We start from the raw sequence: 20,791 nt of genomic DNA, 5'->3' as shown, positions 1-20,791 counted from the left end.
GATTTAGTGTTACTTGTGCCTTGGAGAACATGAGGTTTAGAGCACACTGCCATGCCCAAAGCCACCACGCACAGCTCCGCAGAGCGGGTATTTTACATCCTTGAATTATGGTAATTTTGGCAGTCAGGAGACCACTGATCAGTATCAGGTTTTTATTTCCTGACAGGCACATCGGCACTGCTCTCCAGACTCTGAGGAACATCACCTATTCAGCACTGGCATCCTGAACTCCTTCTAAAATGGTCATCAGCCTGCATCTGTCACCACTGTGTGTGAGCAGAGGGGACCCAGCCGGCGAACGTTCTGCCACTCCACATAAAACACTGTGGGTTTTCTTTGCACCTTCTCATTTTAACCTCATTCAGGTTCCTAGACATTTGTGTTTTTGCTTGCTTCCTTTATGAAACAGATACAGTTTGGCAGTAACTGGCTGCAGGCAGCCTTGCCAAGTCCCCAGAAGCTTGTCTCTTGCATCTGGTCACACTTCAAAGATGGTGGGGTTGGTTTTTTTGCCTCTGAAGTTCGTTCCTAAATAAACTCACTCCCTTGGACTCCACAGCTAGTCTGTGTGTCATCTGTGCTAATAAACAGGGGATCTCTGGATGTCTCTCAAGGTGTTTTAAGACCACCGCAGTATAGTTTACAAAGAGCACAAACAACTAACTAGATCTACTATCTAAAATAAAAAAGGCATTTGTTTCCTAAATCTGGTTTTGCAGATTTTCTAATATGCTGGGGTTTTCTATTACTTGTGACCTAAAAGCACCACTGTTGGCACATTACCGTGTTCTTCCTTGCTAAAAGCTAGGGCCAAATTACAGGCCAATACAGAGTTTCCAACCTTTGACTCTAACAGAAGAAAGGATGAGTGGGAAGATAGTTTAAACACTCAGAAGGAGGAGTGAAAATTATATCACAGCACGCTGTTCACTGCTAGGAAGTTTCCACCACTTTGTTTATATATATTTTCAATTATAGCACTAGCTATCTCCATTCAGGTAAAATTCCCAAGGGAGACTGATGGGAGATAAAAAAGAAATTAACCTAGGATTACAGGGTATAATGCTCATAATCCATCTTTTGGCGTGGAGTTGAGCTGGGAAGTTAAGGGTAAGCCTTTGACCAGATGTCTGCTGTTCTCCCCCTAGATCCTCACAGTAAACCTCCAGCTTAGACAGAGAAAAGTATCAAGATGCTGCTGTACCAGAGCCATCACTATTTCGTCAGTGTAGTGGATAATACACAGCTTACAGGGCTCTCAAGACTCCAAAGAAGGAGTTTATGAGGACAAAGAGGAGGGGATGTAATTTGGAAAATAAAAGGAAAACATATACTGAGAAAGGAATGGATGCTATTTTGTCAGGACACAGAGCAGGGTGGATGAAGCAAACACAAACCCAGGACAAATATTGCCTTCCCAAAGAATAAGCAAAGGTATTTTCTTTATTTTGCCATTTTTTATATCTTTATTTAATTTCAAATTCTCCGCTACTGATTCTTTCTTAAAGATTTGGTAAATTGGATTAAAAGATTATGCATTTTAGTTTTGTACTACAGGAATAAACTCCCACGACATGAAAACTCTTACTCAAAACAGAAATTTTTTTCTCTCATCTTGTTTCCCAAGGCATCTTTGAGATGGTTATCAATAAATGACAGTAACTGGCTAAACAGTCTGTTATCTACTTTTCCCTTCATCAGTTGGTGAAAAATCTGCACTAACTACATACGACCGTGCCAGCAGAAAAAAATACCACTTGCTTCACTCAGACACATACTGCTAAATGTAGATTTTACAGAAATCTTGGTTTCTAAGTTCATAGGACTCATTTCCACTGCTTCTCAGTGGCTCTTTCTCATCTCCTATGTCACTGTCTTTCATCTGTGCAAAATAGGCAGGAGAAGCTTTGCATTCATAGTGCCTGTCAAGAGATTTCAGATGGATCAACATATGAAGAGCATAGGCAAGAACCAGTAGCAGAATCAGCGACATAACCAATCCCATAAGTATTGCTGGAGAGAAAAAGGACGCACAGTCTTTTGCATAGGCAAAATGTCCTTCTTGAATGTTAAAACCTTGAATCTACAAAGAGAACAAAAAGGGCTCATATTAAATGAAGTACTTGTGTCTCAGTTATAATCAACTTCATAAATTTGCTCCTGATGGCAGTAAGAATTTTTAATTTAATACCTGCATATTGCAAAATTGTATGTATCAGTGCTAGATGGAGTTAATGCTCAGAGGTTATCCAGGTCAGCCTTCTAGAAACTCCCAGCTATTCTAATCCACTTCACTCTGCTGACCAAAGGATTTGCAATTGTGTTTTAAACAAAATCGCTGTGATCACTCTTGATAGTCCAGTAATATTTAATTGTAAGCATGGTACCTTTCCAGGATCATTTGTTGAGATTCTCCAGAGTCTCAGTTTCAAACTGCATAAACTTCAACATGACAAACAAGGAAATATTCTTAATTCCCTACCCTAATATTGGATTTTTCTCACCAGATCCAAGTGTGAGGTATTCAGTAGCACATCAGCTAAATTACACGAAGTTGCATTAAACTGTGGCCAATACCAGTACATTTCACTTGTGGCTTCAGTTCTAACATGAAGTTTATCACGCTGGCATTCAGAGAACTGACTGCCCGCTCCACTAAATCAGTCCACGGGCATTTATCACATGGTGTGAAAAGGGATCAGCTTCCCCCCTCAATCCCCCTTTTCAGCTATTCATGCCCTATGACTTAGGTATCTAAAAGCAAGAAGTCCTAGCCCATCCTAGTTATCTTAGGCTCCCTTATTGTCAAATGCAGAGAAATACGTACTTTCAGAAGATGATTAATCTCATCCTAAAATAAGGACTTAAGATGAGTTAGAGGAATTATCCACTAGATTTAGAGGTAGGCTGGGGTGACTATGATCAGGGCACAAGGTTAAAATTACTAGGCACCAAAGGTTAAGTGAGATGAATCTCATATTTGGTGATTGATGCTGTTATTGATGCCGGGTTTAAGAGCACAGCTCGGAGAGATGTAACATTGAAAGTTGAAGTCACTCCCCACACTAAAAGGAAACCCAACCAAGAGATTACACAAAATCTATACAGCTCTTCATTTCCTTTGGCAGAAAGATAAATATTATAATTTAAGTCTGCATTTCTTTTTCAAGTTCCATGGAGATCCTATAAACCGTACACAGAAGGTCATTATACCTTCTTGGCAGTGAAATGCAAGATTTCCCATCAGTCCACCTGAGGGACCCATTTGGCATAATTCCATGACATTACCTGGAAATCAGTAAAAGTGACTTCCCAAAGCTTTGAAAGGTCATCTGCAGAGCTGGGTATGAGAAGTGCATCGTATCTCTGCAAGCTGCTCACATGTTCACAGTGGTAGGAGTAACTTGACGGTGCGTGTATTCTGGTTGCATTAAACGTTGCTTGTATGGAGTGGTTGTAAAGAAGTTGCAGTCTGTGTAAACTGAACCAGTTCTGAACAGACAGCTCGTAATAGCTGGTCGTTAATAAGAATCTGAAATTATTGTATCAGAAAAAAAGATTAATAACAAAGCAAGTCTAACTAAGACCTGGAACTATTAAATTCACACGTTGAACAATCCTAGGAGGATGCACTGGTATTACCAGTGTTTCACCCATTTATATCAGTGTGAGCTCTAGCTCCTTCTGTTCAGTCCAGAAAATTATTTGAGTTTCTTCATTGTTGCAACTGAAAGAGTTTGCTGCTCTCCCACATACTGAGAGGAAAGGTGAGGGATTTTTCCTAAATGACTGAGAAAAATTGGTACAACATTGATATCTTACTTCCATCAGAAGATACAGAAAATTATTTACCAAGAAATGCTGTTTCCTTCGATCATCAACAAGCAAACACAAAGTAGGTCACGCTATCAGCTCTTCCGGCAAAATTCCCAGACAAAAATGTAGCTAATTAGCAATGTTTAGCCAAAAACTCAGACATGGGAAGATTCTATGCAAAAGGGATGACCTGAATTTCTCTCGTGAATAGAAAACTCAACATAGAAATGCCTCAATAGAACAAGGCAGGCAAATGACAGACCTATTATACGCAGCTGTCTTGATTATACAATCAACAGTTCTATCGCATTATTTTTGCTTACACAAATTCTCCTAAAACAAATTGCACAAGGAACTGTGTAATAATGGATATTAACATGTGATTATCTAGTATCTTCTTTATCATATAAACTTACCTAATAACAAGTCCCTTTAGGTTGCCAACGTCACCAAACTTCAGAGAAAGCCTGGGTCAAAAAGCAAGTAATGTCAGGCTAGATGAAAACTTGAGAGATCTTAAGAGAAAACAGCAGCACAAAAGATTAAGCCTAGTTAAACATGGAGCCTCATGCTCAGTATACTTGAAGTATATATTTGAACTCACTGGGAAAAAACCTGAAAGGATTAAATCTTCCTCCAGTGAAATCCAGTAATTCACCTGTTAACTTGAACAAGGCCTAGACTATCCAGAAAGAACAGAACTGCATCTTTAACTTTCAACACAATTCAATCCCACTGCTTCCAAAATTGGTTGGCAGTTAGGTTCATTGGATCTGTTCTCCTTCTCAAGCCATGATATCTTAGTCACATATGACCTCTGTGTGTTATTAGAAAGTGTAAACAGCCACATTATTCTCATCTTTTTAAATACTAGAGTATAAAAAATGCAGATGATATTTGAGTCCAAATTTCAGACGTACATCATTAGAGCAATATAAATACACCGACTGTGAGGTAGCTCTACCAAGTTCATCTGTCGTGAGCGTGAGCACCTGAAGTTTATTAAATTGACAGGCCCTAGCAGGTTAATTGCAAACTAACGTGTATTCTACCACCCTTCCACTATCTCTGCAATTAATGCATTGTAGCACTGCATGATTAAGTGGCATACATTTTTTTGGCTTAAAAATAATATTTTGCCTCTTAAAACCTGCATAATAGATTCTCACTGTTGACATAAGCTTTTCAGACTAAGTTAGAGACAACACATAGTGAAAACATGCAGCATCTGAAAGACTTCCAAACTTAAAGCTAGCCCTACAATTTCATACATTTCATAGGTTTCGTAGATTGGTCCAGGCCGGAAGGGACCTCCAACGATCATCTAGTCCGACCTCCCCGCAGTCAGCAGGGACACCCCCAACTAGATCAGGTTGCCCAGGGCCTCGTCGAGCTTCACCTTGAATATCTCAAGGGAAGGGGCCTCAACCACCTCCCTGGGCAACCTGTTCCAGCGTTCCACTACCCTCATAGTAAAGAACTTTTTCCTAATATCCAATCTAAATCTCCCCTTCTCCAACTTAAAACCATTGCCCCTCGTCCTGTCACTGCAGGCCTTTGTAAACAGACTCTCCCCAGCCTTCCTGTAGGCCTCCCTCAGGTACTGGAAGGCTGCTATGAGGTCTCCCCGGAGCCTCCTCTTCTCCAGGCTGAACAACCCCAGCTCCCTCAGCCTGTCCTCACAGCAGAGGTGCTCCAACCCTCTGATCATTTTAGTGGCCCTCCTCCGGACCCTCTCCATCAGGTCCATGTCCTTCCTATATTGAGGGCTCCAGACCTGCACACAGTACTCCAGGTGAGGTCTCACCAGAGCAAAGTGGCAGAATCACCTCTCTGGATCTGCTGGCAACACTTCTTTTGATGCGGCCCAGGACGTGATTGGTCTTCTGGGCTGCGAGAGCACATTGCCTGCTCATGTCCAGCTTCTCGTCCATCAGGACCCCCAAGTCCCTTTCCTCAGGGCTGCTTTCTAATACCTCATCCCCCAGTCTGTATTTATACTGAGGATTGTTTCTTCCCAGGTGCAGAATCCTGCACTTGCTTTTGTTGAACCTCATGAGGTTCATCTGGGCCCACCTCTCCAGCCTGTCCAGGTCCCTCTGAATGACATCCCGTCCCTCTGGTGTATCGACAACACCACACAGCTTGGTGTCATCTGCAAACTTGCTGATGGTGCTCTCAATCCCTCTGTCTATGTCTTTGATAAAAATGTTAAACAGTACCGGTCCCAGCACGGGCCCTTGAGGGACACCACTTGTCACTGCTCTCCATCTGGACTTCAAGCCACTGAGTACCACCCTCTGGGTGCGACCATCCAGCCAATTCCTTATCCACTGAACAGTCCACCCATCAAATCCGTATCCCTCCAATTTGGCAAGCAGGATGTTGTGAGGGACTGTGTCAAAGGCCTTACTGAAGTCCAGATAGATCACATCCATAGGTCGTCCCTTATCTACTGACCTAGTCACTCTATCATAGAAGGCCACTAGGTTAGTCAGGCAGGACTTGCCCCTAGTAAAGCCATGCTGGCTATCTTGAATCATCTCCGTGTCCTCCATGTGCCCAAGCATGGCATCTAGAAGGATCTGTTCTATGATCTTCCCAGGCACGGAGGTGAGGCTGACAGGTCAGTAGTTCCCAGGGTCCTCCTTTCTACCCTTTTTAAAAATGGGTGTGATGCTTCCTCTCTTGCAGTCCGCAGGGACTTCACCTGACCGACCGCCACGACTTTTCAAATATCATGGAAAGTGGCTTAGCAACTACATCAGCTAGTTCCTTCAGGACTCTGGGGTGTATTTCATCAGGTCCCATGGACTTGTATATCTTCAGGTTCCTCAGTCGATCACGTACTATGTCTTCACTTCCAGTAGGAGGGACTTTGTCACCTTGGTCACTAACTTGTGGACCATCAACATGGGAGCTAGGTAGAAAGGGGTTGCCAGTGAAGACTGAGGCAAAAAAGTTGTTGAGAACTTCCGCCTTCTCCTCATCCGTTGATACAAGTTCCCCACTGTTGCTCATCAGGGGGGGTATGTTTTCTTTGACCCTCCTTTTCTGGTTAATATACCTGTAGAAACCTTTCTTGTTTTTTTTTACATCCCTTGACAAATTCAGTTCTGGCTGTGCCTTGGCCTTCCTGACCTCATCCCTACACAGTCGGGCAACGTCCCTATACTCTTCCCAGGATGCCTGTCCCTTTTTCCATTTTCTGTGTAGCTCCATCTTGCGCTTTAGTTTGACCAGCAAGTCACGGCTCAACCATGGTGGTCTCTTGCCCTCCTTGCCCAATTTCCTACATGTCAGGATTGAAATCTTTTGTGCTCTATAGAGAGCGTCCTTAAAGATCTGTCAGCTTTGTTCCACTCCCTTGTCCTTGAGGGCCATTTCCCACAGGGTCCTATTTACTAACTCTTTGAAGAGTTGGAAGTTTGCTTTCTTAAAATTTAGAGTCCTAACTGTGCTTCTTGTGGGCTTCAAATTTCTTAGGACAGTGAACTGCACTAGGGCATCATCACTGCAGCCCAGGCTGCCTTCAACTTTGACATCCCTGATAATTTCGCTAGCATTTGTGACCAACAGGTCCAACAATGCATCTCCTCAAGTAGGGCTGTTAATTTCTTGTCTCAAGATTTCATAGCAGATCTAGATTTCTTCTTGTACCTTGAGTAACAGGACACTGAATCTACATGATCCCTTGCTTTATTACATAGGGAAATCATAGACAGATGAGGATTAGACACAGGCAAATATGGCATTCAACTCACTGGCCTGATCCAGAATTTGGTGCATAAAAAATCATGCAGGTTGGATTATTATATTCATATATGCCTAAGTGTTTGATATCAAACATTCTTCCTGGGGTATAAACCATCTTGAAAGCTGGCCTAAAGCCAGAACAGAGTATTGTCTTAACAAAGAAGGCTGGAGAAGGGAAAAGTTTAAGGGACTTTTATGGGGTGAGAAAAACTTGGCAATGCATCATGTGAGCACTAAGCCATTAACTGGCATAATTTAGGTCAGCTCTTAAGATTACAGAGCACCATTCAAGCCAGTTTCTCCCTTTCTTCTCTGCTACAGTCACATCCAAATTGAGTGAAAATCTACCCAAGACTCATATTTGGCAATTACACTGAGTCTAATCCTGACTGACGAGCCCAGATTATCCATTTTCCTATCTATAGAGCATGACCTCAATCAGTACTTGGATGCTGTCAGTGGAAATGAATGAATGGATTCTTGAAATGTACAGTTTCTAATTACTCGATACATGGAATCTAGCAGAGATGTCAGATCTGTCAAACATCCTGACAAATCCCTTCCAGCGAGAGATCCCTTCTTGGTTAGGATTCTGGAGTACATTCAAAGGGCAGGAGCAGTGGAAGTGGTATTTCTTAACATATCCCAAATAAGCAAAGTATAGAACATGCAAGAAAGGAAAGCCACTGGGAAGGGGCAGCATTTTCCTCTATCTCTCCACAGAAAAAAGGACAAAATGCTCAGTAGTCACAGTATGTCTCGTGACACCAGCAAAACCATACCAGCCTCAGCTTCAAACTAAGCATCAAAGTTTTGCCTGCCTTTAGCAGCTGTGTCACTAGTTTGAGGCTACGCAGAAAACTATGGGAGAAACAAAGAGAAAGATCAGAAGACATGGCAGGTAAGATGGCTCTGGACCCACAGATTTTGAGATCAAACCTCAGTTACAGTGGAACGCTGATAAAAGGCATGTCAAGGGTATGCTGCAGAGTAGTTCTGCTTCCTGACTCTTCCTGTAGCTTTTTTAATGTAAAATGTATTCTGTAAATTCCCAAATATCTTCCAACATAATGCATCAAGCAGAATATACAGCCCTGTGGTGGGTTGACCCCAGCAAGCAGCTAAAGATCCATGCAAGCCACTCACTCGCTCTGCACACCTCATAGCAGGACAGGGGAGAGAACAGAAACAACGGAAGAGAGAACACTCATGGGTCAAGATAGAGTTTAGTAAGTGAAGGAAAGAGGAAAAAAAAAAAGACCAAAGTTTTGCAAGAGCAATCACGGACTGTCTCCCACAAGCAGACTGATGCCCAGCAAATCTCAGCAATGGCCACAGCGGACGACACAACCCTACCTATTTCTTCTTCCTCTACCCCAGCTTTTATTGCTGAGCATGACATTATATGGCAGGCAATAAATATAACTTTGGCCAGCTCGGGTCAGCTGTCCACGTATTGTCCACTCTCAGCCCTTTGCCAACCTCAACCACTGCAGAAGTGGGGGCAGAGGGACAAACAGAGAAAGCCTGGATGCTGTGCAAGCACTGCTCAAAAAAAATATTATTCCATTCTCTACCTCTGCCTTTCAAAACATAGTGCCGGATTAGTTCACATGCTGACAACGTAAAACTCAAGACTGCTTTGTTAGATACTAAGAGACCACAGGCAGAAAGCCTGGCTTCTTTTTCAATTATATTTTTAGTTTTCTTGTAACCTCACTGAGAAAACTCACTTTCTAACCTCACTTTCTGTGCACCTTGGGTTATCCTTCACAGATGTATAATTTCTGTGGAAACAGATGTACAGGTGAAATGTTGTATAGCAGCTAAATGCAACTGCTAATTTGGTCATGTTATTTTTATTCTTGTGTGTCATTACAGATTTAAACTCCATTTACGGTGTAGACTCAATGCTCATGTTCAGCACGTGCCCAGTTAGGTATCCACCTCCTAATTTTTAGACTGTTGCCTACCAGAGTGGAATCAATGACCTGGCACTAGACATGAAACCACCCAGCATACTACCTGCAGGGAGAGAGAAGTGGTCAGGTACACTACAAAGGAAATCAAAAAGCCTACATGCCTTGCTAGTATAGCCATGAGATTTGAGAATTTTGGATCCAGATAGGTTAATATATGGCTCTCACTCAGGATTAGCAGAAGCAAAGCATTGTGTTCTTCATGCTGAAGAAATCCATGACAGACTGGGATGCAGAGTTCAGGTTTTCTGAGACTCTTTAGGCCACATGCAAACCTGTAATGATTTCCCTCTTCGGCTTCAGTAACTCATGGATCGTATCATGGGACTTAGGGCTACCTAACTCTGTTTCTAAATACACATTTGCATCTTTACCGATGGTTTACATCGTTGCTGGCACACATCCTATGAAGGGATAAGTAGTCGTGCACAGCCAGCCCCTAAGTCCCCACATGCAGCACAGGATCTGCTATTCAATCTCCCAAACAGCTATGTAAAACAGCTGGAAACTACGGAGATCAACACATTCAGCCTCACAGGCACTACGAGCAAAACCGGCTGGCCACAAGGATTGACTACAACACTGCAGGAGATGAAGACAGCTACATATATCTATGTACCCCATGGAAGACTGGTCTGAAGGTATGATCTTACCCACGCTGGCCTGCTGCCTGCAACGTCAGGGCATTACAGGAAAGAGCTTGCCCCTGGGGGTCTGCACCACATAATACAAGGTCCGTTTCCTTCAGTATATATTTACTAGACTTGTTATCTGGTACTAGTTCCACTGGGAGAGTAGAATGCCACCTTACATTGCATTGTCTTCACTGCAGTTTGAATCTCCAACATCCACTGTTGCATGGACACCAAATGTCTTCTCCGTCAAATCCAGCTGTGTGTGGTTTTCAAACTTGATCATGATCCTCTTGGCCCAGAAGAGAATGCAGGGGATGCCATTAACTGTGACGTTGAGAGGGCTGTAGTGGCTGTGGGTGAACGGCCTCCAGGATGCTCTTTCCCACTGTCCTTTCCTGCTCAAGTTGTAGCTGACAACCTGATTAACCACATAAAAGATCAGCATCAGAAGATGTATATTTCAGGAGTTATTCTCCATTCTACCAGAATAAACACGGGCAGCACCTGGAGAAGATCTGTGGAGCCAGTTCTCAGCCACAGCAGCTCTGAACTGAGAAAGCAGAGAAATCTCCCTCCCCACCATGACAGTGGCACCACACAGATCTCCACCTCCAGCACAACTGGCCGGAGAACCAATATATTTATCCTACTAGGGCACTGCTACTGGAGCAAACCACATTCTTAGCATGCGCCTATCTCACCGTAGAGCTGCACAATATAAAAAACTGAAGCAAAGCTAGTATGACAAGGTGCTCACCCCATCAGAATACTCTCTAGGACACCTAAAAGAATTACTTCAACACACTAAAGAGGGCTCAGCTTGGGCCAAGGACACAGCTACCGTGCTGAAAACACACTAGGTGGCTGTCCAGGTGAAATGTCCAAGTCTACATCTACCTGCAGATGGTTTGGCTCCTGACAGGTTTAAAATCAGGAAAATGCCTGCTGCAGAACAGAATGCCTTTACAAAATCAGTTGTTTGCAAGATCAGACCCTGAGGATTGCAGCTTCCATGTCATCTGTAGATATGAGAAAAATGTTATCACTTCCAAGAAAAATTTCATAGCAGAAGGAGGACAATTAGGCCACCAGGCAATATAATTTGAGGCAGTGAGCTAGGGCTCAGAAAGGACTTTAAAATTTAACTGTCATTTCTGTATTTCAAACTGAAATTTCCAGACAGCAGCTCTTTTCCATCTACACATATGTGCTATCTGAATATGATAACGTATACAATGTCTGCATAGCTGTTTTGCATGTCATGATTAAGCAAGTTCAAATTAAGTAGAAACAAGAGAGGTATTCTGAGTCCCAGTCATAAACAGCATCTTACCAGGCTCCAGAAGGGAGGCGGTTAAGGCCCAAAGCTCTGCCTTGGCTTAAAGAGAGATTTTTTTTTCTGTTCAGATTAGCAAATCACATCTCCCAGCTCAGACCCTGAAAGACCCCTTTTGATACTTGACCTTACATATGGCACAAGGCTGCTTTAGGATTAAAATTACTAAGTACTGGCAGCAACAAGCTGAAAGCAAGGTAAGATCATGGTCAGAAAACGTGATGCAAGAATTTATACAAATGACAGTCATAGACAACGTTAGCTGTATAAATGGTAAGGCTGTCTTCTCAGAAGTACAGACGAGAGAGATTAATCAACACATTATTTACATTAGATTACATCATTTGCAGAGTTTTTGAAAAGCAAGCCTTTGACAAGACCTACAGGCTGGACTCAGGAAAAAATCCCACTACGTTTAAACAATCAGCAGTTTTGCTTCAGCTATTCTTTTAGTACTGAATGATATAAGCAAAATACTTGCTGCAGCAGTCAAATGTCACTGTACAGAAATATGGATGATAGGATTTGGTTCTTTCAGTAAGAGCTTGTGCCCAAACCAATTGCCAGCCAGCACCAGTGATGGCAACTGAAGTCTCACCTCACTTCTCAGAAAAGCAGAAGATATCTTGTACAACTGGTGGTGAATCAGTACCACATCACAATTACCTAGACAGTTTTGTTGGCTATTTCTTGTACACAATGTATTATTTAATTCAGTAATGCAAATTAAAAGATCTCAATGTGCTGTGAAAAAACTTCACAGACCCAGTTCCTTCAGACGTTACCTGTGTAATTGCTACATGATTTACATTAAATTTTGGCTTCACACCACCGTCATAACGTCGACCTGCAGAAGAAAGTGTGTTATTAGGCTACACAGAAAACTTCCAATCATTTCTAAAAGCATAATCTCGCACGTTCTTATGCAAACAATCATTATCCCTGCACAACATCTGCATTTCAGAACACCCGATTTTGTTTCGAAAAATATTTGGCTTGGTGCAAGTATTGCCTTCCAATACATGCATTTTCTAGTTTACTTTACCTCACTCATACAATGAGGTTCCTCTTCTTTTCACTGAACATCTCACCATCCTTACTGGGAAGAACTCCAGTGCCCCAAAATGACAGCATTCAGCCTATACATGTATTTATTCCTCGCAAACACACTTAACAAAAACTCTGTTGTCAAAGGGGCTGCACCGAAATGCATGGCAAAAGCCTGTAGCTATGGGTGGGAATTTCTTTCCCTGCACTGGCCAGAGACGGGAAGCTGTGACAAAGAACCTGATGGCCTGAATGCTTGACACGACAGTGAAGCTTCACAGATGACAGACCATTTCATGGACACTCACTGCTTCATCCTTCAAACATTTAACTCTGTTTTCATTTGGTTTAAAAAAAAAAAAAAAAAAAAAAAAAAAAGAGTGAATACTTCTTTCTTCCACACTCTCACTGTATCTCAGAGTCAGTCAGTAAACTATTATTTTAACCAGGCAAATCCTTTAAAGGGTATTTTTTAAAGAGGTATATGCTTTAACAACACATTTGACAGACAAACCACTAATGCCAACAGGAGCAGCATCTGGGAATGAAGACCTTTTACAGCCGCAGTAACAGAGCCACTATCCAGCCATTCAGCCCACTGAAAAAAAAAAAAAAAAAGCCTTACCATTTCTTTGCAGAGAATCTTGATCTGAAAACGCACGTGAACTAAAAAAGAAGAGAAAAATATTTACTGTACAGCACGTGAACTTAAAGTCCGCAGCAAGTTTGCTGGAGAGAGCTCCTGCTTCTTCTTCATTCATTAGAACATTCAAAACATAACTCAGATCCTTGGCTGGCTAATGTCACAAGGGACAGGGCAAATTAATCCCAAGGCTGGTGCACCCAGGCTAAAAATGCCTCCTCTTCAGAGATCCCCCAGGTGGATCAGCTCCGCCAGGTATTCCCACGTCCTTACCACATTGACTAAAGGCTTCACTATCTGGCTTGTCCCTTTCCATGGGACACCAGTCTGGGTTAGAGACTGAACCAGTTCCAGACCACAAGTAGGGTAACACAAGCACAGTGTTGCATTGTCCTCAGCCCCCAGTGAGGATCAGAAGCAACACATGGAATTCCTCTGGGATAGAGCAAATGCACCGGACTAGTATGCCTTAAGCCCAGATGTACAGCCATCCAGAGACAGCTCCTGAATGGTTCCAAGCTATCCCAAATCCTGCGGAAGTCAGCTGCGAGGTACGGAGCAAGTGAAGCGCATCTCAAGTAACAACTACCAGGCTTGTGGAATTTCCAGCCTTTGATTTTCTTCTTTAATTCAGGGATAAGCCTTCAGCTGGTGTAAGTATGAACTGCTTTCCTGAAATAGAGAATCAAGCCCAGTAGATTCACGTACATTCACGTACCAAAAAGGTCAGACGAAGTCCAAGAAACCAAGCTCTCCCTCAGAACCAGACTTCACTCCTCGAGCCACAGGAACACCTTCCTGCCCCCTCTACTTCACAGCAGCTTCCCTGGGACCCGCAGCCCTCTACAGTGGATTGATCTAGGGATCTGATGACATGTGTCTGCTTCCCGAGCCTGCCGTGAGCGTCCCCTGGTGAACCCAACAGTGCTCCCGCACTCACAGTTGAGTATGGTCCCACAGAGACCCTGTACACCCTGCCCTTCTTCTTCTGCCCCCACAGTGACTTCCAAGCCATAAGCGATGGTGGGACTAGAGCTGCCTCACAGCCACTTCATGTGGAAATACACTTCCATCTTCTTTTCTTGCCTTGCTTCTTACCACCTTTCCGACCCACCACAAAAGCAAAATACTTGAAAAGATACATGCAAACATGAGCAGCTAAGGATTAGGGATAAACGCAGTTTTCAGTATTTATGTGTAAACTGTACTGTAAGGTATTTGAATTGCAGGATTAAGCCTTGGCCTCACTGGGGAGCCCTTGAACAACTGGGGGAACCCACTTCCCAGCAGAATCCCTGGGTAGGGGGATCTACGTTACCCACTAGCATGTATTGCAGGAGTGATCCCAACCTAATTTCCATCGCAGCATCCTTAATGGCAGATAAATGAGTCCAAACAACTCAATGCCACCAAAGGAGAAACGTGGAATGGCTTAGAGCCTGCCCTGCTTGCTGCCATGCCCTTGCAGGTCTGGCAGTCAGGGACTTTGATCACACCAAACCTGGCTTGCCTGAGACCCAAGGCAGTGTTACCTGCTTCAGCAAAGCCCAGGTTTCACACGCAATGTCTTTGCACTCAAGGTTCAGGAGGTCAGGCTTATTTCTTCTGATCAGTGCCTCTCCAGCGAGAATGTCCTTTTGCAGGCATACTCTCTGCTGCCACAAATAGATCTCTTGTGTCCCCTTGCAAACTCCTCAAACCCAGAAGGCAAAACAGACAAAAGTGAAGCGGAGTCTGTATTCCAGCTTGTCATTTTGCCACCAAACACCAGGACTGATGAGCAGCTTTGCTCCAGACCATGGGGAAGGCTGCTGGGTTTCTTCAGCAGCCAGGGCAGTAAAGCAGAAGACAGTCTCCAGAGAAAACATAACACAGCATGAAAACACAGCCAGGGTCTGCAGCACTGCAGCAGTGACTGTAAGGTGAGCTGAAAGAACCTTAAAAAGATCTTACATTCAAAAAAGTTCAATGTAGGTAACATGGTTTAAAATCAATCTGGCAGTTTTAACTACATATAGTGAGATCACCTCTCTCCTCAATCAGAGCTGTGAAATCCCAGGGACTTCAGGGAGACTGTGGGCTTTTAGAGTGGGTCCTGCTCTCCCCCACTGTACTCTCTGAGCTGGGGTTAGTGCTGAGCTGAGGTCTCTAAGCCACTCGAAGGCCTCATTCCAATAGCGAGCAGCCTTCAGAGAAGTGCAGAAATAATCCTCATTTTGACAGACAGGTAACAAAAGACATGGCTAAAATGGGCCAAGCCTTGTTTTCTTGCTCATGTAAAATTCTCTTAGGTTGTTTAATGATTAGGAACATGGGTATTGTTGTTTGATGCAGCCTTATTTTTCTTTTCTAGTTTTCCTTCATGACAGATTATGGCTTCAGGCTGGAAATGGCAATTTGGGAGCATTTTTTTCATTGTAATAGCTACAAAAATGAGGGACACCAAAAGGAAATCAATGTAAATTATTTAGTTATACTAACTGTAGTTGTATTTAGTTGTACCTATATACATTTAGCTATACTTTTAGCTCCTCCCTATATACACAATTAAAAGCTCATAGCACCAGTTTGGAAATCACCATGCTGAAGTGTACACACTAGAACATTGGGATGAGAGGACACTGGTGTAGAATTGTGTAATTAATTTCATTCCCTCACTGGACTTGAAAGGTTTTTATGTTGTTCTACAAAGAGGAAGGCTTGTTTTTGTTTTCCTGATTGTCAATTAAAAAAAAATAAAATCATTACTTAGCTTCCCATCTGGGATAAGGCTAGTACCATGGTCATACCAATTAAATCACCTTGAGGAATGCTGATAGGCAATACCATGCTTTGAGGAGACCATAGAGTGAATATATGAGGCAGACTCACTGCAAACACCCCTGTGGGGTTATATCCTGAGCAGAACAGTTGTAACCAGTCTCTAACACAGCCTGCGGGCACAGGATGGCAGCTTGTGACAACGCAGTCCAACTCCTCTATATCCCACGTGAAACCACAGCCATGCGTAGCCAAGCTGCTCCAGAAGAAACATCAAGGGTCTGCTCTCAGCAGGAAGATACTCAAATATAGATGAATGTGCACAGCTAATGAAATATTCATGCTTTTGTGAGGAAAGCAGTGGAGAGAGTGACCCGGGAACCACCGCTGAGTATCACAGCATGACAACTACAATCAGCCACACGGCAGGCACACTCAGGAGGCAGGCAGAGATATGCAAGTGCAGTAACTCCACCTGGGCACTCCTGTTCGTTAATCTGCTCGTTAGCCATGCTGGCTGCCTCCCTTCCTCCTGCACAATGCATGCAGCCCAGTCAGGGAAAGGAGAGGGGACGCCGCCATGGCAATGCTTGCAGTCTTTGCTTTGTCTTACTAAAGTCAGATCGCTACGGCACGGTCTACTCAGTGGCGTAAGGGAAGGATCATCTCCCTGTTTCTGAGCAAGCACAAGTTAGTGTTGATGTTATCGGGTCTATCAGTTGCCTTTGACACTCATAACCCTCAGGTGTCACAGAAGTGTGTGGTCTGTGATGGGAACGAGTGGCCTTCAGTAGCCATCCTGCTGCCACCTCAGCAGCCTTTCCAATCAAAAGGCAAGCTGGGGAACTCACAGGAGATCTCTGGCAGCAAAGCCCTTTTGCCCTCAGCTGGAGCATGTTTCACAGAACAAAAGCATTGGAAGAAAAAATAGGAAAATAACAACACATTAAAAATATGTATTCCTTTTTGTATATAAAAATCTTAAATACATGTGTAAGAGACAGGAAACTAGCTAGCACTAGAGCCGCCTTCTCCACTGCCTGCAAAACTATCAGCAACCAGTGGCCAGACTTGCAAATCAGTGACAGCAAGTAATTTTTAGCATACTGAATTAGAGACTAGACTTTCAAATTTGTCATTTTTTCAGTCACTCCACCATAAAACTTCAAATTCAGTTGCACACATGGTGTATGTTTTGATCACTAACGTTCTTCCTTACCAATTTGTAAATAATCTGCCCAGATACACCCGAACACATGTTCTATGTTGAATTTACCATACCAAGTCTGTCAGGAACCCACATGAAATTGGATTAGCGCTAATACAAAGCACTGGGATGACTAATCACTATGTAAACCCAATTAAATAAGATTATAAGCATAAAGAAGTGTAAATTCCTTCTTATCAGATGACATTATCCATCTACATAAGATAACCAAGTATGGCTTGTTCATCTGAAAAAGTTCATACAGACTCCAGCCCTTGTAGACTTTCACGTGAGCGGTCTTTTGCCCGCTCAAACGAGTTGGGTGTTTAAGCACCCAAGAGTGACTGAGTGTGGAGGCCATAGACAGTTTTCACAACATCAGGTTAAAGGAAGCCATATTGACAGTGTCTTTTACTTTTCACGTTGCTGCTCTGACAAACTGCATCAGATGGCAAAACGTACTCTACCGCAGTATTTCGATTACTCCACAATTATCATTCTAATAGTAATATTGTCCAGCTGCAGACTCCCCACTGGTTGCTGAACTAGTTCCACTTCATTTATGAAGCATTTAATTGAAAAATAACATGTGAACCTTCAAATGCACTAAAAACAAACTTATGATGAAAAGTGATGAATGCTTGCTGAATGCCTGGTAGCAATGAACTGGTTGTAATCCTAGGGACATTGGTCATAAGTAATTTCAGTTAAGTTATTAAATCATAAATGTGTAAGCCTGGGAGCCCAGATTCAGGGCAAAAGCTAGTTCCTTCTAAGAAACACTCTAACAAAAAATGTTATTAAGTTTTAAATGTATCTATTTAAGTTCTAGCATTGAGAAATATCTACAAAGCCCACAACTCCTGTAGTTTTTAAATTTTGAGTATTAGTGACAGGACAAGGGGTAATGGTTTCAAATTGGAAGAGGGGAGATTTAGATTAGACATTAGGAGGAAATTCTTTACTGTAAGGGTAGTGAAGCACTGGAACAGGTTGCCCAAGGATGTTGTGGATGCCCCATCCCCAGAAGTGTTCAAGGCCAGGCTGGATGGGGCTTTGAGCAACCTGGTTTAGTGGGAGGTGTCCCTGTCCATGGCAGGGGGGTTGGAACTCGATGATCTTTAAGGTCCCTTCCAACTCTAACCATTCTATGATTCTATGATATTTTGGTAGCCTCGTGTGATTTGACACAGGGAGACAGATTTGCATAATTATTTTACAACGTACTGAGTACTAGGGTTTGATCTGCACTTTAATGGATATCTGATAAGAAATGGATCAGAACAAGAAGATACTCAAGCTTTCAGTGTTAATATGAAAAAAGAAATTGAGCTGGTAGAACTTCTGGCAGATTAACACTGTGCAGGCATGATCCCACCTCCACTGAATGCAAAGGCAAAATCGCCATTCAATTCACTGGCATCAAGATTCATTTCTTAATATTTATTAGAATAAAGTTCATGTAATGCTCCGCTGCTTGGTCTCTCAGATTTTATCTGATTGCAGAAAAGTGCAATTATGCTAAGACATTAACAAATCTGAAAACTGGCAGAGAACAGCAAGTAAGCTGTTTAAATGAAAACATATTGTAGTATTTATTGGTAACTGACTACCAGATCTCTTAATACAAGCTTAAGCAAATCACCACATGTCCTTCTTGCCTTAAATGCACAGATTTTACTGCCAGCTGTGATCTCCATCACCATATTTGATCTGCATGTTATTAGTGACTTTGGGGCATGATTCAACTAATACAGTTTCAGCATTTTACACTTTTGTAATGCTTGGCTCCTCTCTTTCCCCTGCTATGATTTGAGCTTCCTATTTATATTTCATTAGAGAATTAAATAACGCTATAAATAATGATAAATGCAAATCTCTAATAATTTCTTAAGTTTAATACTTCTTTGCAATAGGGAATTCATGCTACAAATATTCATTCCGCACAAGTAGAATATTTTAGCACCTATGTTTCTTGGAGTAATTTTCACACCCTTGCCGTTATTCTATTTATAACTTTGTTCTTACACAGATCAGAGAAAGTCAGGGTGAGAGTCATTAAAATGTAATGAAATGTAAGACAGATGCCCAGAAAACACTCATTTTAAAACCACCGTTTCTAGTATTGTCTATAAAATTGTTTTAAAATGCAGGTTTCAAAATAATTTATTTCTGTATTAGCCCCAGGTGTTTTCAAAGCTGAAAAGAAAATTAAAATCACATTCTGACACTCCCAACTGCAGTTGAATCTGCTTCTACATGGCACAAATGACCACATTACAACATTTAAAACATGCACTCTACTCCACCAACAGAGTTTGTGGATACACACCCAATTACTGACCTGCCATCCACCGTCGCTACCATTTGCTCCACAGACACCGCAAATCCCACATACAGAAACAGCAGCAGGAATCCAAGGGCAGCGTTTCTTTCCATTGGGAAGAGAGCCCGTCCCTCCACAGCCAGCACATCTGCTCTTCTGGTCAGGAGGGCAGCCGGCTGCCCGCGCTCTGCCCGGCAGCCTGATGGGCAGCAGATCCGGCCAATGGGGGCTGGGAGTCGCCGCTCCATCGCTGCACCGGCACCCACGGGAGAAATTCCTCCTGTCCTCAGATTTATTCTGACAGCAGACACCGACTGCGGGCACGCTCCTCCTTCCTTGTGAATTACAGATTACACGTTCTGGGGAAGCTGTACCAGGACAGAAGCTCTTTGCTAAGGAAAAAAGAAATAAAATCAGATGGTCTCTCCAGGTTCTAAAATAGCGCCGAAGAGCACTTCTTACCTGTACTCAACCCTAACCTTAAAGAAAGGTGAAGGTGCTGCTCCAAACAGCTTTGAAATTTCTCCTTCCATATGATAACCAGAGAAAGAAATACATGTATTTTGTAGTCTTATAATACCTTCAGATTAACAGTATTATCCCCATCTTACAGATGGGAAAGCAAACACAGCAAGCTCAAAAGTCAAATATTTGGAAGTGGTTTCCTTTCCTCAGCTCTAATTCAGTTTGTGTGTGCCCAGCTTTTTCACTCAATTGTTTTTATGCTTACAGGTAACTCTAAGCCGGACCACAGATGTTAAATGCCCACAGAATTACAGCATCTCTGTTTCTGGACTGTCAGACAGAGACACCAAGGTGCATATACACCACTATGCATATGGCAGAGTGGTTGTTCTCAGATGGCTCTCTCTCAAAAGATACATGGGTTGCAGGCACCAGTAGCTCTTCTGCAGACCCTCTGCCCTCATCAGCCTTCTCAAAATATACATCAGCCGTGCACCTGATGGCACAGGAGAGGGCAAGGCAAATGAGCTGACTCCTCAAACTCTATGACCCACACGCATTCTCCACACATTACTCACCAACTGCAGCCTGCACTCAAAGTGTCTACGCAGGACCAGGAAAGCTGAAATCAGGATACTTACTGGTGGACCAGGCGCAATGACAGTGTACTGCAGCACGCCTGTGTGCAGTCTCGCCACCTTCAAGAACACAGCCATGGATCTGTGACCAGCCTGGAGGGAACTCAGGGGTCCAAGCAGAAATGGGTTCTTGGTACCTGCCTTCAGCGTGGGCAGGTCACTCTCGAAAGGAAGCTGGGACCA

The 20,791-nt window shown here is 42.9% G+C and overlaps 1 protein-coding gene across 1 annotated transcript; it reads right to left on the bottom strand.

Annotated features, from left to right (window-relative positions):
• Nucleotides 1-1,780: 1,780 nt before the first annotated feature.
• LOC141477573 (V-type proton ATPase subunit S1-like protein) lies at nucleotides 1,781-19,618 on the bottom strand. Its single transcript, XM_074166784.1, has 7 exons — nucleotides 19,524-19,618; nucleotides 13,195-13,235; nucleotides 12,308-12,369; nucleotides 10,363-10,604; nucleotides 4,233-4,283; nucleotides 3,289-3,532; nucleotides 1,781-2,083 (listed from the first exon to the last, which is right to left on the bottom strand). The coding sequence occupies exons 1-7, from the start codon at nucleotides 19,616-19,618 to the stop codon at nucleotides 1,781-1,783; spliced, it is 1,038 nt and encodes a 345-aa protein (XP_074022885.1).
• Nucleotides 19,619-20,791: the final 1,173 nt, after the last annotated feature.

This window comes from Numenius arquata, chromosome Z (assembly GCF_964106895.1).
Source record: "Numenius arquata chromosome Z, bNumArq3.hap1.1, whole genome shotgun sequence".
NCBI lineage: Eukaryota > Metazoa > Chordata > Aves > Charadriiformes > Scolopacidae > Numenius > Numenius arquata.
The sequence above is the reverse complement of the archived record's forward strand: the minus strand, read 5'-3'. Positions and strand labels throughout refer to the sequence as shown.

What these genes read in the sequence shown, in the direction of transcription:
- LOC141477573 (XM_074166784.1), bottom strand. Translation starts at nt 19,618, where the DNA reads ATGGAAAGAAACGCTGCCCTTGGATTCCTGCTGCTGTTTCTGTATGTG. An exon ending in GTAGCGACGGTGGATGGCAG is followed by an intron (nt 13,236 to 19,523) that starts GTCAGTAATTGG and finishes CTTCTTTTTTAG; the next exon opens with TTCACGTGCGTTTTCAGATC. An exon ending in AGATTCTCTGCAAAGAAATG is followed by an intron (nt 12,370 to 13,194) that starts GTAAGGCTTTTT and finishes TTTCTTCTGCAG; the next exon opens with GTCGACGTTATGACGGTGGT.